Here is a 15,744-nt window from a genome sequence, read left to right on the forward strand (position 1 = left end):
TAATCAACATATATATAATACTACAACTAAACATGCATCACACAACTCAACTATATGCGTCGTCACATATTTTAACTATGAGATTTTCTACAATATAAGTGAGTAGTATAAATGACTTGACTTTATCAAACTAACAACTTGATCTTTTCAATAATTAATTTAGATAAAATCTACAACACAACATGATTTCTCAAATTTTGCTACTTAAACTAGAAAGTCTAATATTTTTGTTAAGCTAAAATAATTTGAATGTGAGTCTATCATGATATTAGTCAAAAATAATTATCAAAAATAACTTTAAAAAAAAGTTATAACATAATTTTAAAAAAGGCCGTTGGCATGCAATTTTTCATGTAGTAAGGATTTGAACCGGGGCCTAAAACCACAATTCCAGAAAAATAAAAATAATTCTTTCATGCAGCCTTTATTTGGTACATCAAAAATAGGTTAGGGATGAAAAAATAGAATGAAAATAAGTTAAGTTGTTTGATTATTAAGAAATAAGGTGATGAAAAATAAAAAAATAGAAAAATTTATTTCCATTATAAATAGAGTGAAAATATAGCTTAAATTTGTGCTCCACAAGACTTAATGGATTAGTATTTTTTTAAATCCATTAAAATAGTTTCCACTATAAATATGTTTTGTGCTTATAAGTGTAAAGATAATCTGTCGAAACAAACTTGCACGTTGGATAAAAAAATATCTGGAATTAGTCTTGAAAAATATAGTAACTCCACAGCTATCACCAGGAAAGTTTTACAAAAATATATCATAGCCCAGCAGAATTAAAGAAGACCCCAATACATTTTTCCTAACTCTATCATATTGTCAAAACATGGCATAACGAATTTATTCAAATAAAAAAAATAAGAAGAAAATTATACATATGAAGTGAAACTCCTAATCATCACTATTACAAGTAACAACATCAACGATTGTGTGGTGAACATCATGAATCATGATCATAAATGTGTTATTAGCTTATTGCTCAATTTGGTAACAATCTATGATAAGAAATACATTTTCAATCCAAAGTGGAAGTTACAGAATACACGGCTCCCCTGCTAACAAGCAACTCACAAATATCATCATGTCCCCAAATCCTAGCCATGTACAAAGGAGTAGCACCCCTCTTATTGACAGCATTAACGTTGACACCCTTCTCAACCAACACTCGCACGGTTCCAACATCGCCACCCTCCACCGCCATGTGCAGCGGCACGTGACCTTCCTCGTCCTCACAATCCAAGTCCAACCCCGCCAACTCACAAAGCACCCCAACCACATCCTTGTGCCCTTTAAATGCCGCGGCATGAAGCGCCGTCAAACCGTACCGGTCACGGTACTTCACACTCCCACCACCCCGCAACAGCGCCTCCACTCGCGTTGCGTCTCCACGCCTCGAAGCCTCAAACACTTCTTCTCCCACCTCCACCACCACCTCTTCCTGAAATTAAAAATTTTAAAAAAATATATCAAACATGATGGGCCTATTAATTTGGGCTTTTGGGATGGGCTTTGGCTTTACTCACGTTTGTGTTTGTATCTGCCTCGTGAGGGTCCTTGGGGTTGTGGATTATTCTCAAGCCGGCTTCCAGTAGGAGGTGAACCATGTCGTCCGGGTTGTCCAACTGCGTGGCGTCGCTGAGAAGCGACTCGGCTTGGGTGGGTGAGAAATCCGCGAGGATTGAACGCTGTCGTTTAATCAAGTTCCTGACGGCGTCTAAATCGCCGTGAGTGACGGCGTGGCGGAGGAGGAGGGGGCCAACGAAGGTCACCTTGAGTTTGAGGTCCCGCGTGGAGAAGCCGTAGGGGCGAGAGGCGAACCACGAGTTGATGGACTCGGGGTGAGTGGGACCGGACGAGTTGGGGCTAAACTCGGCGGTTTTGATTAGGAAACGGTCCGCGGGGGAGCGAGGGTAGGAGCGTGGGAAATGGGACTGCGGCTTTAGGATAACTTGGAAAGTGGCGAAGGACGAAGGGGGAATGAGTCCACTCGGCGGGTTAACCAGGAATTTGTTCGGGGAAGATGTTTGGATCTTGAAGGCCACCGATGTGGTTGCCGTTAGGGATCGAAGCCGCACCGTGGCTCGACATTTGCAGTTCAGCGCGAACTCTATCCGCACCTCTGATGGCTCGCACACTTCCACCAGTGCCTCCATCTACCAACCCTCAACTCTTCCTCTCTCATTGCTACAGATAAATGGAGTGAGTCACGTGACACGTTACGACGAAAAAAAATTAAAATTAAAATAAAAAAATAAAAAAATAAAAAATTATATGGACCCCACTATAACAACCACAAATGCGCTAAACAACACCGGTGCTACAAAACATTCCCACTCCCTTAGACACGTGTTATAGTCATGCTTTAGTCATGCTTTGTAGCACTGGGAGATTCGGTGCCCCCTCGGGTAGTGCTTGGTTGGTTACATCAGTTTGTTACCAGCAGCGTGTTTGTTGATTGCTGCATTACATTGCATATTGCACCCTCCGATAGTGCTTTGTTTGCTGCATTAGTTCATTACCACCGGGATGTGCTGCATTACATTACATATTGCATTGCATTAGGGAGGTGTAGAGTAGAGAGAAGAGAGTGGTGAGTTTCTTTTTTGCGAGGAATGCTTTTTTTTTTCTCTCTGAAAATTTTGAAATTAACATGAACTGAGTCAGCTTTTGCTCCTTGTTATTTGGTGAATGCAGATAATTGAACTAGAACTTGAACTGAATTTTTCTCTGGCACGAACATGTTTTACTCTCATCAGCTTCTTGCTCGAAAGGCTTCACTCGGTCAAATATGGTGCAAATTTTCTATTCATTTCACGGATAGCATTGCGCTCTTTTTTCTATTTTGGATATATTTTAACTCAAATCGCACTCTGTTTTCTGTGACATCACTGGTTTCAAATTTTGGTCGCCATGCATGTCAAAGCATTTAATATAACTACTCTTTCTAAAAACAATATAGAATGTGGAACTTCAGTGCTGACATGATCTTGTGCAAACTAAATAAATCATTGTTTGAATTTAGGAATGCTTCGTTTATTTTGTATTTTATGCTCCATGCGGACCATGCCTTATTGGTGATTCTGGATTTCAATTTTTACGTTAATTTTTAAAAGTAGAAATGAGAATCGTAATTACTTTGTGATTGCCTTTGATGAAGGATGGCTGCGACTATGCACGCAAAGATAAACCGAAGAAAGCTGGACAAGCTCAACATCATCAAAATTTGGTAATGGATTACTTATATGCGTATTTTTCTTATGATAATAATGATATAGAATGATGTTTATGCATATTTTTCTTATGATATATATATATTTTTTATGTATATTACATTATTTTGCATAATATTATTATATTTCTTTTGCTTGCTTACAGCGAAGAGATTCTGAACCCATCGATTCCTATGGCTCTTAGACTCTCTGGAATTCTCATGGGTGCACTCTCTCATTTTGTTTCTTTGCTATTTTTAATTTCATCCTTCCTTTCAATTTATAGGTTGGAATCTCTGTTTAATGGTTGTTTTTTTTATCAGGAGGAGTAGTGATTGTCTATGAGAGAAAAGTGAAGATCCTCTATGGTAAACTTCAAATCCTTGTTTTCATAATATTAAGATTTTAAAGTTCGCTTCAGAATTCTCATTTTATTTGTAATTTTACCTTTCTTCTTCACGACGCAGATGACGTTACGCGCTTTCTGGTATAGAGTTTTAACTTTTAACATTTCAACTGTTTTAATCAAAGTTCGTTTATCTTTTTACACTATTCTTACTATTTTTTACTACGCAAGGTTGAGATAAATGAAGCCTCGAAGGTAAAGGCTGTCCCAGATCCTACATTGCTCCCCAAGAAAAAATCTAAAGCCAAGTTAGTCGCATTTGCTCTGTTTAATTATTTTCTATTTGTTACTTCCGTGTGCTAACTTTTTTCTTTCTTTTTAAAAGGAGAGAGGCTGTTACTCTGCCAGAGAACAGTGAGGTAAACATGGCACATATGGAACAGTCCCTTCAGTTTTCCAACACAGGCACCACAAACGGATTCCAACATAACGCTTATTTTACTATGGTGTGTAGCTGATCCCATTGCAGTGTACGCAAAAAACTCATATACAATTTGATACTAATCCTAACTCTTTTGTTTATTGCAGCGACTTGATACGGTGGACGAACCCTTCACTAGTAACGGAGCAAGAGAGGATGAAGATCCTTCAGTATTTCTCCATCAAGGTTTTTTGTCCTTTAATTTTGTTTGACAGATATGTGTGTAGTCCGTGTAAATGTTCCTTTGGAAAGTTTTAATTCTTAACCATTCTCAGCTGAAGCGGAGAACATTACCTTATTCGATCGCTTTGAAACATTCCAAGCTACTGCAGATCCATTCAATCGCTTTGAGAGGTTTAGTTTTAGTCATCCTTATTTTGTATACTTAATTTTCTTTTTAAGAATATTTCATTTATTTTGTGAACGGTGTGTCAGATTTGATATTGAAGGAGATGAGGAAACACAGGTAAACCTGACATCAGAAGATCAAATTCCAACCATGCTTATACCCTCTCCACCTCATCAAGATGAACCCACAAGAGGTGATTAGGAAAGTTGTAATTGTTTTTAACATTCTGTCATTTAAAGTATTGGTAGGATATGAAAACATGTCGTTTCTTCTAGGTTAATTGCATTTCTTTTTCTTTGCCCACATTTCCCTGGTCTGTACCCTGCGGATGTAGCTTATTCCAATACTAGGATTCTGGTGGAAGAGAGAATTGTCGTTGTCCAGGCTACATTCAAACATGACCTGAACTCACTGATTTGACAACTACATCAAATTCCATTGCTCCTCGTAACTTATAAGCTTGGAGAGTTCTGATCTCACTTAGCTTGGCTACAACTAGAGGTGTACATATAGCTTAAGGATTGTAGGGGAGTAATGGAGTGTCATATTCCTAGGGTTGTACATAATATAACTTAAGGATTGTAGGGGAGTAATGGAGTGTCCATACTGCATTGCATAATATGCAACCTGTGTATCTCGCCGTCCTGCTCTACCTTTCTTACCTGAGGGGATTGAGGAGGTGAGCAATTATAATTTCATGTTACTAAAAGTTTATTTGTGATTTGATAACGCATCTTTGCATATTATTATTATTATTATTTGACTACATTTCAATTGTGAAAATAATCTAAGATATAGCCTTTTCTTTAAAGTCAAACAAATATTAATATACAGCAGTCTTATAGAAATAATGAAACATATATTGTCAACTAAAATAGGAAAACTATCGAAAGGAATTGTTTGCTAACATATAACTATTTTGATGCAGCCGATACAAATGAAGTCCATCTTCCTGGACACCCGGTCAATGAGCAATGTAATAAAGACATGATACCTAGAAGGCGAGGACCGAATAAAAGGAAAAGAGGACAACCACCGGCTTTTGTAATGGATTATGAGCAAACTATTATTCCTGTTCACATATATCAACATTGGCTTCAGAATGCCTCTGATATTGTCTCACAAAGAAGAAGAAAGAAAAAGGTTTTCATTTGATATCCATTATGCATCTAACAATCATGTATTTTGAATGAAATGCATATACATGTAAGTTATCAATGAACCGGATACCCAAGAAGCTTATCATTAATTTAATGCATCTTTAGTTATTTTGTTTTCCATATAAATCATTTAAGTGATATCATGTGAACTAGATAATTTTTTGAAAAATTTGCACAGAAAGTCTAATATCTTACTAAAAAATAAGAAAATAAAACAGAAAAGGATAAAATTAGTTATCCAATTATATTATATTTTCAGCAAAACACTTGCCAACTAAACATTACTTCTCTCTTTTGCAGCAACCTAATGTCATGTCTGCAACAAAGATAGCCAACCTCATGAAGCTTCCACCCGTTGTGCTAATTGGTGATTTATTTACTCGTGAAAATAATGATATATATTATCCAAAACCTATTCTTGACTTATGGATTAAGAGCAATCAAGCGCCCCATGATTCACCTTCAGGTCAGCATAAAGGATTAGTTGTTATTGAGAAACTAATCGACCTTTATATGAAAAAGGGTTAAGTAGAAAGTAACAAACTCAATTTGATGCAGAAAGGATTTCAGCACATCATCCTCCAGAACCATCATTTTCATCGCCTCCAGTAGTACAGAATGAAGATTTCATGCAATTTGTTAGTCTTATACACCATATTTTGGTTTTCTTTTCTTTATTTTTGGAGGATATATAGCTTATATCTGATAAAATGTTCAAATGTGAAGGCTTTTGAAGATTTTGACAGTGGGCTAGACAACCAGGCACCTCCAGTAGAGAAGCAACGAAAAAATATCCTCATGGATGAACTGACGGGTAGCCTTTTGAGAGGGCCTGAAGCTACTCCACAGGTTTCATCAGTGAAAGCTGGTATGTTTCATTGATTTATTTGTTGGATCTTTTAATTCTCTAATGTATGCCTTTGACTAAGAAAATACGAAATAATTGTTTTTCGGAGCAATATTCTAGGAGATGGTGGACATTCCTTTCCAAGACCAGCGTCTGAACATGGTCCTTCCTCACTTTCAGACTTTGATTCGGGAAGGTAGTTCAATTTATAAACCAATGATTGTTGTTCAATTACGAACGAAAAAACTCTGTAAATTGCTCTTTATAGTTTCAAATGTTCATTGCATTTTGATATGTGAAGGACCAATAGAGGTGTCTTTTTTTATATTGTTAAACAAGATAGATTTGTGGTGGTTTGATGCTTCAGAACTGTTAACAGATTCAAAAAGAAGAGGTATTCATCATCTGGAAACAGCAGTGGAGGCCTTGAGCCTCTAGCTGAGGATGTGAATTTCAAGTTAGATAGGCTGTATGAAGATGGTCCCACACCTGATCAAGGTATATATTACTTGTAATGGTATATTTATATTTACTTAACAAGTATGTCAACCTTATAACTCTCAAGTTTCTTTTCAGAACTCCTTGTGGAAACAGGACGCACGCAAACACAAGTAGACATCAATCAACCTAGTGACAAGATAACCGATTCCATCCAAGCGTATGAATCTTTTTGAGTAATTTATTTACTTTCATTAAAGACAATTTTCACTAATAATATTAAATATTCTCTGCATTTGAACTTGAACAGACAGATGAAGGCACATTTTGACACGCCTGGAGCCCATCCAGTTGAATCACTTGATAACCTAGCCGCTGGAATGACCCGGGCATCAGCAGCAAAACTTTTTTATCAAATTTGTGGTATTTATTTATCATCCTGTTATTTACTTTCAATTTTTAATAATTAATACATATATCGAAACAAGTTCCAAGGACTGTTGCAATTCTTTCATGCATAGTTCTTGCTTCCCGCGATGCACTGAAAGTTGAGCAAAAGGTGTTTTATGGGGAGATTCTGTTCACTAGAGGATCAAAGATGTGATGAAGGTTTGGTTCCCCTTCCTTATGCAGCTTGTTTTCTTTATCAGCAACCGGTATTGATGTTTAATTTAGGAAATGCAATCATTATTCAAAATATACGCAACGTGTCTGGATTTTCCAAAATGCAAATAGTCATTGCTAGGATTAAAAAAAAAAAAATATTAGAAGATTTTTTTTTTCCCTCTCCAACAATGTCCAATGAAATTTCCATGAAATTATGAGTTCTCCATTCCTCTGTCCACTGTTCTCCATTTCTAGTTTATCCAAATTGTCACTGCTTGGCATCACTTTCAACATTCAGGTTAATTGAAAATTATTTTATTAGTTAAAATTTTTGTTTAAACAAAATAGACTTATTTAATGAAATGGCTTATTTTAATAAAGAAAAACAAAAAGTATATATTAACAAAGTCAATCAGTTTTAAGTTTTCATTCAATCACAAATTATCATTTATTGTAAGTTTGCTGACTTATACAATAATTACTATTCACTTTGTCTTATTTTATTTGATGTTTGAATGATTATTATCTATTTCAATTTGACTATTTTTTTTTTAATAATATTAATACAGTATTAAATATATTTTTCCTATTATATATTTAATTATTATTAATGTATTATTTAACTATTTGCGATATAAAAAGTTTAAAAATATATTGAAAAGTTACATAATTTATTTATCTAGTGAAATTAAACATAATATTTCTTAAGTTTTATAGCAAAACCTTATACGTTAAATAAAATAGCATGGAAGGAGTATTTTAAAAAGTCATATGAAATGTTGATTTTGATGGGTTGAAAATCTAGAATCTTTCACTCAAAGTACCTTTTTAGATCATTATTTCAACAGTATGCTATATATTTTAATTATCATACTGTTTATTCTAATTTATAGCAACATATTTTTATTGAAAGTTAAACTTCCAAAGGAGCGGTAATCAACTTTTTCAAAGGAATATTATTTCAAATTATTTATACAAAAATAGAAAAATATTTTTAATTTAAAAAATACTCTACTTTTAAAATGTATTTTTTATGTTGAAAAAGTTATAAACACTTCATAAAATATAAAAAATGAATAAGTATCACAACATTTTCTACTTTGAAAGCAAAAAATATTAATATGTTGAGAAATATTTAATAAAATGGTAAAATAATTCTCTATAATATAAAATCATTAAATAATAACATGCTTTTATTTTTTATTTCATTTTATTGCATATAATGAAAATATTTATAAATGAAAATGGAATTAAAAATTTTATTGTCCCTTTGGTAAATAATAAAAATATGAAGAAAAAGAATATTTGAACATATATAATTATCAAATTCAATTTTTTTATCAAATAATTAAATATTATATTTCTCTATCAATTAGTTCAAAAATTTTGACAACTAATATTATTAGTTTTAATGGGGAATAAATATACTAAAAAATATTTACGATAAATTATTAAATCAATAAAAAAACATTTTAAACATAATTTTTTATAATTTGAATTTGTTATTTTGTTTTACATAAATTCATGTCACATAATAGTATAAATAGTTAATTAACTCCCTTTCCTCTTATCAAGTAAGTTTGAGATTAAATTCGACTTCTTTTTATGAAAATATGTACTAGAAATAAAATAATTAAAAATTCTTAAAAAGATTGATAGTTGACTTTACCTTTTAATAGTTGCCTTGTTCTAATCTAAAGTTTTACTTTATCCAAAAAATTACATCTAGTTAAAATTATTTTTAACGGCTTAATTTGACGTCATTTATTATTTTTCTCTCAATAGTATATTTTTAAGAATCAATAACATAAAAAAATTAAGAATTGTATTAATAATTTATTAAAATTAACAGTAAAAGTATATTAACAATATTTTCTATAAAATATTCTTTTTATTAAGAGTGTACTAAAAATCAATATAAAATAAATGCATTGTAAAAAATAGACACATCAAAACTAAGCAAACAAAAATGGTCTAGCACTCTAGTTATTAAAAATTATAATTATGACAAAAAATATTTATTTCTTATATAAAAGATCAAACGTAATATTGATTTTTTACCCAATGTATTTATATATTTTTTATTTATAAGAATTATATACAATATTTTTATATTGTATATATATATATAAATTATCTTAAATGCATTTTTAGTTCTTCAAGTATTGCACCTGTGTGATTTTAGTTCCCAAATTTTAATTAAATAATTTTAATTCCTTAATTATAATTGTGTGAGTTTGGTCTCTCATCTTTAATTGAGCAATTTTATTTTCTCTCATTAAAAATATATTATTTTTTCTTGATACAATGTAATTGTGCGACATGATTTATCATATTTTTAATTAATTTTCTTATAATATATTTATATATTTTAAAAATATATTAATATATACTAATTTATATTTTTATGGAACTATTAATATATTTATAAATATACTAATAATACTATTGATATTAATTTATCAATAATATTATAATACTAATTATATATATATATATATATATATATAACTTAAATAGGCCAATAATGGTATAATTATTTTTGTTACTTCATATAGCTGTGTGAAAATTGAAATGTTTTATTGCCATAAATTAACCTTTGACTAAAAAATGCATTTATATTTAATATTTAATAGTTCTTTCAATAGAATTGCATCTATATAAGAATACATATGAGAAAAGATAATTAGAACAAGAGAATAACATTAACATATATTTAATATGGTCTTTTATATAAGATAATAATAAATTGTGAATTAAAACTTAATACAAATTAAAATTACACAAACTTTATTAGTTCTTAGTTTTCAAATAAGTTTACTTTGATTTTACCATTCATTTGAAAGATTTTCTTTTTTTGTTATATGAGGAGAAATAACTCATTTTTCTTAGGAATTGACCCTTATAGATGTACAGTGACACTTTTAATGGCATTTTCATGTCGAAGTGAAGGATCGAATTCTAATTTTTAGTTAAATAATATAAATATCCAACCACTTAAACTAATAATTTTTTGTCAATGCATGGAGTTTAGACTTTTTTTTAATATGTTAGTGTGAAATATTATTTCAATAATTAATCTCTATTAAATATTTTAGTAGAATTTCTTTTATTAACTACATTTTTTTATTTACAAAATTTGAACCCAAAATCCTATTTAAAAGATTCAAATATAGTCAAACTTGAACCAATACATTGACATAAGGAAAGTAGTGGTAAAAATTACACTAGCAAACATTAAATCTTAAGTTTGAACTTTAGAATCATCAATATAATTCTAATAGAAAAAAAAGTATTATATATTTTTTAATTATTATAATTAAAAATGTCAAATTTATTTCTAGTTATGAAAATAAGACCTGTAAAAAATATTTATTATGAACAATAGACTAATTTTGTCTGTCTATAAAAGAAATAGACTAACCCAACTAATAAAGAATTTTTTTCATACCTTACATTTTACACATTATAACTTTTTATATCTCATTCTTTCTCGTTAGGGTAAGAGTAAATAGTTTAAATACTTTTACTCATCTAATTATAGATCGTTATTAATGTCATATATATTAATTTTCATAATAATTATCTTTTAAAAAATTATTTATATATTTTTATTAATTAAAAATGTAATATAAATTATTTACATCTTCAATGCGCAAGTCTTTATATTACAAATTAATTATTACACATATATATATATATATATATATTAGAATAATTTTTATTTTATGAATATTTTATTCATCATTATTTGAATACTTTTCCCATGAAAAGGTGAACTTTACTCTTTTAACATACACATGTCTTTTGTATCTTTTAATATCAAAGGTACTATCTATTATAAAATAAGTAGTAATTGAACATTAAAATAAAATATTTTATTTTCTAAAATCAAATATTATACTTTCTTATTATTTTTATATTTATTTTTCTATTTTTAACTTATTACCTATTTAAATATATCATTTTTATATCTATGTTAATATTTTTTAACTTTTATCTCTTTAAATCTATTATTCTTTTTAATATTTTCAAAATTTTATCAATAATTAAAAATAATTTTACATCACATTATAAATTATTTATCATACAATTAAAATATAATTTATATATTAAAAGTTATTTACTAATTGAAAACTTTAATTATAATAAAATATATAATAAAAATATTTATTTAATATAATTTAATTAATAGGTTGCACAAACTAAAATAAAAATAGTAGTTAGAAATCATGATTGGTATAATTTTTAACGCAAATATTATCAAAATTAATAAATCTATCATAATTAATAATATATAACGCGATGAAAATGTAAATCAATGTATATACTATTTTTTTTTTAAAAGCATTATTCTTTTTTATTATTCTTTATTAATTATTTATTCCTATAAAATATTTTTTCCAATAAAAACATTTTTTAAAAAGGCATTAAAAAAAAGCGCACATGCTCCTCTAGGTAGGGTTATGATGAGGGATGACCAATTGATGATGACGCATCATGGATAACAATAACCTTTAATAATAACCCGTTTTCCATTTATAACCCCACCCCCATTCGCTTCACCTCCTTCTATTCGCCCACCACCCTCTCCTCTTCGCTACCCTCAAAACCCTTTCCCCTTTCCCTCATGTGGCCACCGTGGCTCAATTCACCCAACCGGTTCCGCAACACTCCACCGCCGTCACCTTCGCCGTCACAGTCTCCGTTACCGTTACATTCGCCGTCACATTCTCGATCTCGCTCCTTCAACTTCTCTTGCTCCTCCTTCAAAGACATCCAGAGCCTCCTCCAAGACAAGCCCGAGCCCGCCGCTCCCAAATCCCCGTCGCTCTTCCGCCGCGTCCGGATCTCCACCGCCGTCCTCCGCGCCCTCGGCGCCTCACGCGCCGCCTCCCCCGCCGCATTGCCGCCCGGCCTCGACCAAGGCGTCGTCGTCTACTTCACCTCCCTCCGCGTCGTCCGCCGCACCTTCGACGACTGCCGCGCCGTACGATCCATCCTCCGCGGCCTCCGCGTCGCCGTCGACGAGCGCGACGTCTCCATCGACGACCGCTTCCGCGACGAGCTCCACGGGATCCTCGGCCGCCGCAGCGTTGCGCTGCCGCGCGTCTTCATCGGCGGCGTCTACATCGGCGGCGCCGACGAGGTCCGGCAGCTCCACGAGAGCGGCGAGCTGCAGCGCCTCATTGAACGCCTTCCGCGGTCGAATCAGATCGGTTGCGATTGCTGCGGTGGATTCAGATTCCTCATGTGCGATGAGTGCAACGGAAGCCACAAAGTGTTCACTGAAAAAACAGGTTTCCGAAGCTGTTCATCTTGCAACGCCAACGGCTTGATCAGGTGTCCTGCATGCTTCTTCGTGCTTCCGCGTCACACCAAATCGCTACCTCCTCAGTTAGTTACAGCTCACAAACAACTCTGATGAAATTAAATTAATCAATTATGTTGATAAATAAAGAGTTTATCGGTTTAATTTAATTTAAACTATGTTACATATATTAATTCCGTTCCGATTTGAATAGTCTCATATTAGTACTATTATTCATTGGTATTACTAGTAGTATTTTATTATATGGTGTTAGGAGGGAGATTTGATTTGTTGTAATGGCTTCTCAACATTTAATGATTCACATGGAGTCGTCATGTACTGACAGCACACACTGCACTTATGATCTTTGTGGGAGGTTCCTTGGGCAGGGCACGAAATTTGAAATTATTTTTGTCTGGTGGTTGATGCCATTCCAAAGGATCCAAACTATTCCCACCGTTTTCGATTCAATTTTTGTTCTTGCTCATGCGTTGGGGCAGATCATGGACAATTGTCTTAGGAGGTGGGAACCGCGTGTGTTGGATTGGACCTCGTTTTGGGTCTGGCCCATTTTCTATTTTCCTGCTTTTCTGGGGTGCTGTTGATTGCTTGGCCCACTTCTTTTCTACCGCCAATTTCTTTCTCATGTCGCTCACGTTAACAATGACCCTACCTTTGTCTCTTCATTTTCTCACTTAAAATAATTTTACTTCTTTAATATATATCCATTTTTGTTTTAAAAAATTAGTCTTTGTTTAAGTATTATTTATCTTTATATTCTAAAATTTACATGTATTAGATGCTTGTAGTTCCTTGTGAGTGTACTAATTTTATGACTGAAGAGGACAATCTTAGGCTTGGCATCTACAAATAGAGAATGAGGTGAGGAGTACAGAAAGAAAGGTCAAATAATGTATTGATTAAACTAAACTATTATCTAGATTAGTACACTATAGTTCTAGGAGTTTGAACTAAACTATAATATCAACTAAATTAAACTATTATTAATTATAAACTAAATTAAATTACATTAAAAAAATAAATTTAAAATCATTTTTAAATTAAGTTACCAAATCATTGATATTAATTATAAATTAAATTTAAAATATACAGTGCCAAATTTTAAATTATCATAAGGAGCCTAATAATATACAAGCTATGCATGCATGGGTTATAACTCGACCAGGAGCCCAAAACTTCTATTTATATTGTTTAAGCCCAAAATCTCATCTCTACTGGAAAAATAAATGAAAGGCCCACCAATGATAAAAACAAAACTATTAGCCAGACTATTAGAGATAAAATGCAATCCCGGTCTCCGCAAGTCCGAACACAAATGTGCTTCAGTTTTCTTTAGTGAACTGAACTATTAATTTTAATAGTTTAACTTTATAAACTACATTAAAACTAATAGTTTAATTTAAACTATTAAAAAATAATTTAGTTTATTTTAGTTTAGTTTAATTTAGTTATTTAAAAAATTTAGTTTAAAATAGTTTTGTGAACACAACGTTTTGTATTTTTCTTTTCCTAACACATTTAAATATGGTATTGGAAAAGTAAAAATTACGATGTATTTATATGGGCCTAATAGAATTGTAGTAGATACATCTCGCCATCGTTTGTGTTTAGACTTTCAAATAAAAGTAGTAGCTTAGATATAATAACTGGCAAACAAGGTCTCTTTAAAACATGGCCAATAGAACCCTTTTTCATAGTCTTTGATATTTTAAAAACCTTAGTCTTCTGCAGATTGAATGGTAGTTTTAAATTCCTTTTTGATCGAATAAAAGTATGTTTTTCTGTTTACATGCATAAGTCATAACACTTGCAACTTTTTTCATAATGTTAAATTTTACCTTTTATCTTCTATAATATTTAATTTCCAAGTTTGGTTTCTTTTTAATTTTGTAATTTTAATCCCATAATTTTGTGAAAACTGCAATTTTGATCTAACAGATAAATGTTTATTTGTTGATTAATAAGATCGTAACATTATGATTTTACATTAAATACACAATTCATTAAATAGATGACATGCTAATTAATATTTAATAATATTTAGATTAAAATATATTTTTAATCATCATTTTTACCTAATAAAGTGGAAAAAAAATAGATAAAGATAGGGCAAAAATAAGGACAATTAATGTAACGAAAATTACTCTACGGAAAAAAAAAACGCTCCAAAAATTACATCGAGCTGTGTTATTTTAGATTAAGAAGTATTCGTTTGACCTGTTAAACATATAAAGTTTAAGTTATGCATATTTAATAAGAGGGTATTTGACCTACCCAACCTAAAACATAATTTTTCTCTCATACTTGTTATAGTGTTTAGATTACTTAAAAAAAAAGTCGATTGTGAATGAAATGGTTTAATTTTGCGCAAAAGTTAATTTGAAAAAGATCAAAGTTATCTTAACCAATTAATTTTGATGAGATGTTAGAGAAATGAGAAGACATTCACCCTCTTTTTTTTTATTTATAAAAAAAATGAAATGTTTATTTTTCATTCTAAAACTTTAGTTAGTTTTAAAATATAGATTACATTCCGAAGTTATATATTACTCTGCGTAAATTATAATGCAATTTTATATAAAATTTAAGTATACCATTTTAAGATGCACCGGAGTTGACTATTTTAGTCAATAGCCACTTATGCTTTAGAGTTTATGCAAATCAATAATGTATAGGAATAATCATGAACATGAAAAGGTCACCGTCTAATACTTAGTAGTTCTTATGTCCTAATCAAGAGAGAGGTATGTAAACATCATTAGCGGTGGCCTGGATTTTCCTTATCTAAAGAACATCCTTTAATTAAGTTTTAAATTAAACATCCACTCGTAATCATCAAATATTCAAATTAGTGTCTCCACATGTGTGTTTGCCTTACAAAACTTGTACATATAGACGTAGAAGATCGATCAATCAATTGTTCATATATTAAATTAACTATTTCAAAACCTTTTTTATATAAAA

At 31.4% G+C, this 15,744-nt stretch overlaps 3 protein-coding genes across 5 annotated transcripts; 2 read left to right on the forward strand and 1 right to left on the reverse strand.

The window, feature by feature from the left end:
• Window positions 1-828: 828 nt before the first annotated feature.
• LOC109789795 (protein VAPYRIN-LIKE) lies at window positions 829-2,193 on the reverse strand. The gene is made up of 2 exons (XM_020348828.3): window positions 1,536-2,193; window positions 829-1,450 (listed from the first exon to the last, which is right to left on the reverse strand). Exons 1-2 carry the CDS (start codon window positions 2,163-2,165, stop codon window positions 1,028-1,030), a joined length of 1,053 nt encoding a protein of 350 aa, XP_020204417.1. The 5' UTR covers window positions 2,166-2,193; the 3' UTR covers window positions 829-1,027.
• Window positions 2,073-12,040, forward strand: SYN1 (Rad21/Rec8-like family protein). 3 transcript variants are annotated; one of them, XM_083063351.1, is made up of 21 exons: window positions 2,073-2,211; window positions 2,707-2,803; window positions 3,170-3,238; window positions 3,388-3,446; window positions 3,545-3,589; window positions 3,689-3,708; window positions 3,799-3,875; window positions 3,953-4,073; window positions 4,156-4,234; window positions 4,324-4,402; window positions 4,484-4,590; window positions 5,326-5,540; window positions 5,858-6,023; window positions 6,116-6,195; window positions 6,284-6,425; window positions 6,525-6,600; window positions 6,784-6,902; window positions 6,981-7,062; window positions 7,153-7,265; window positions 7,364-7,451; window positions 11,907-12,040. In XM_083063351.1, exons 2-20 carry the CDS (start codon window positions 2,751-2,753, stop codon window positions 7,444-7,446), a joined length of 1,785 nt encoding a protein of 594 aa, XP_082919477.1. In that variant the 5' UTR covers window positions 2,073-2,211; window positions 2,707-2,750; the 3' UTR covers window positions 7,447-7,451; window positions 11,907-12,040. The 3 variants fall into 3 exon arrangements, with proteins under 3 accessions (XP_082919477.1, XP_020204411.1, XP_082919476.1); XM_020348822.3 differs by lacking the exon at window positions 11,907-12,040 and having other exon boundaries at window positions 7,364-8,823; XM_083063350.1 differs by lacking the exons at window positions 2,073-2,211; window positions 11,907-12,040 and adding an exon at window positions 2,312-2,602 and having other exon boundaries at window positions 7,364-8,823.
• A 38-nt stretch (window positions 12,041-12,078) lies between these two features.
• LOC109794668 (uncharacterized protein At3g28850) lies at window positions 12,079-12,972 on the forward strand. The gene has a single exon (XM_083063352.1). The coding sequence runs from the start codon at window positions 12,079-12,081 to the stop codon at window positions 12,871-12,873; it is 795 nt and encodes a 264-aa protein (XP_082919478.1). The 3' UTR covers window positions 12,874-12,972.
• Window positions 12,973-15,744: the final 2,772 nt, after the last annotated feature.

This window comes from Cajanus cajan, chromosome 9 (genome assembly GCF_000230855.2).
Source record: "Cajanus cajan strain Asha chromosome 9, NIPB_CcT2T_4, whole genome shotgun sequence".
Lineage (NCBI taxonomy): Eukaryota > Viridiplantae > Streptophyta > Magnoliopsida > Fabales > Fabaceae > Cajanus > Cajanus cajan.

Coding starts and splice junctions, on each gene's coding strand:
- LOC109794668 (XM_083063352.1), top strand. CDS start 12,079: ATGTGGCCACCGTGGCTCAATTCACCCAACCGGTTCCGCAACACTCCA.
- SYN1 (XM_083063351.1), top strand. CDS start 2,751: ATGTTTTACTCTCATCAGCTTCTTGCTCGAAAGGCTTCACTCGGTCAA. Junction 6,903..6,980: donor TGGTCCCACACCTGATCAAG/GTATATATTACT, acceptor GTTTCTTTTCAG/AACTCCTTGTGGAAACAGGA. Junction 7,063..7,152: donor ATAACCGATTCCATCCAAGC/GTATGAATCTTT, acceptor GAACTTGAACAG/ACAGATGAAGGCACATTTTG.
- LOC109789795 (XM_020348828.3), bottom strand. CDS start 2,165: ATGGAGGCACTGGTGGAAGTGTGCGAGCCATCAGAGGTGCGGATAGAG. Junction 1,451..1,535: donor AGGCAGATACAAACACAAAC/GTGAGTAAAGCC, acceptor TTTTAATTTCAG/GAAGAGGTGGTGGTGGAGGT.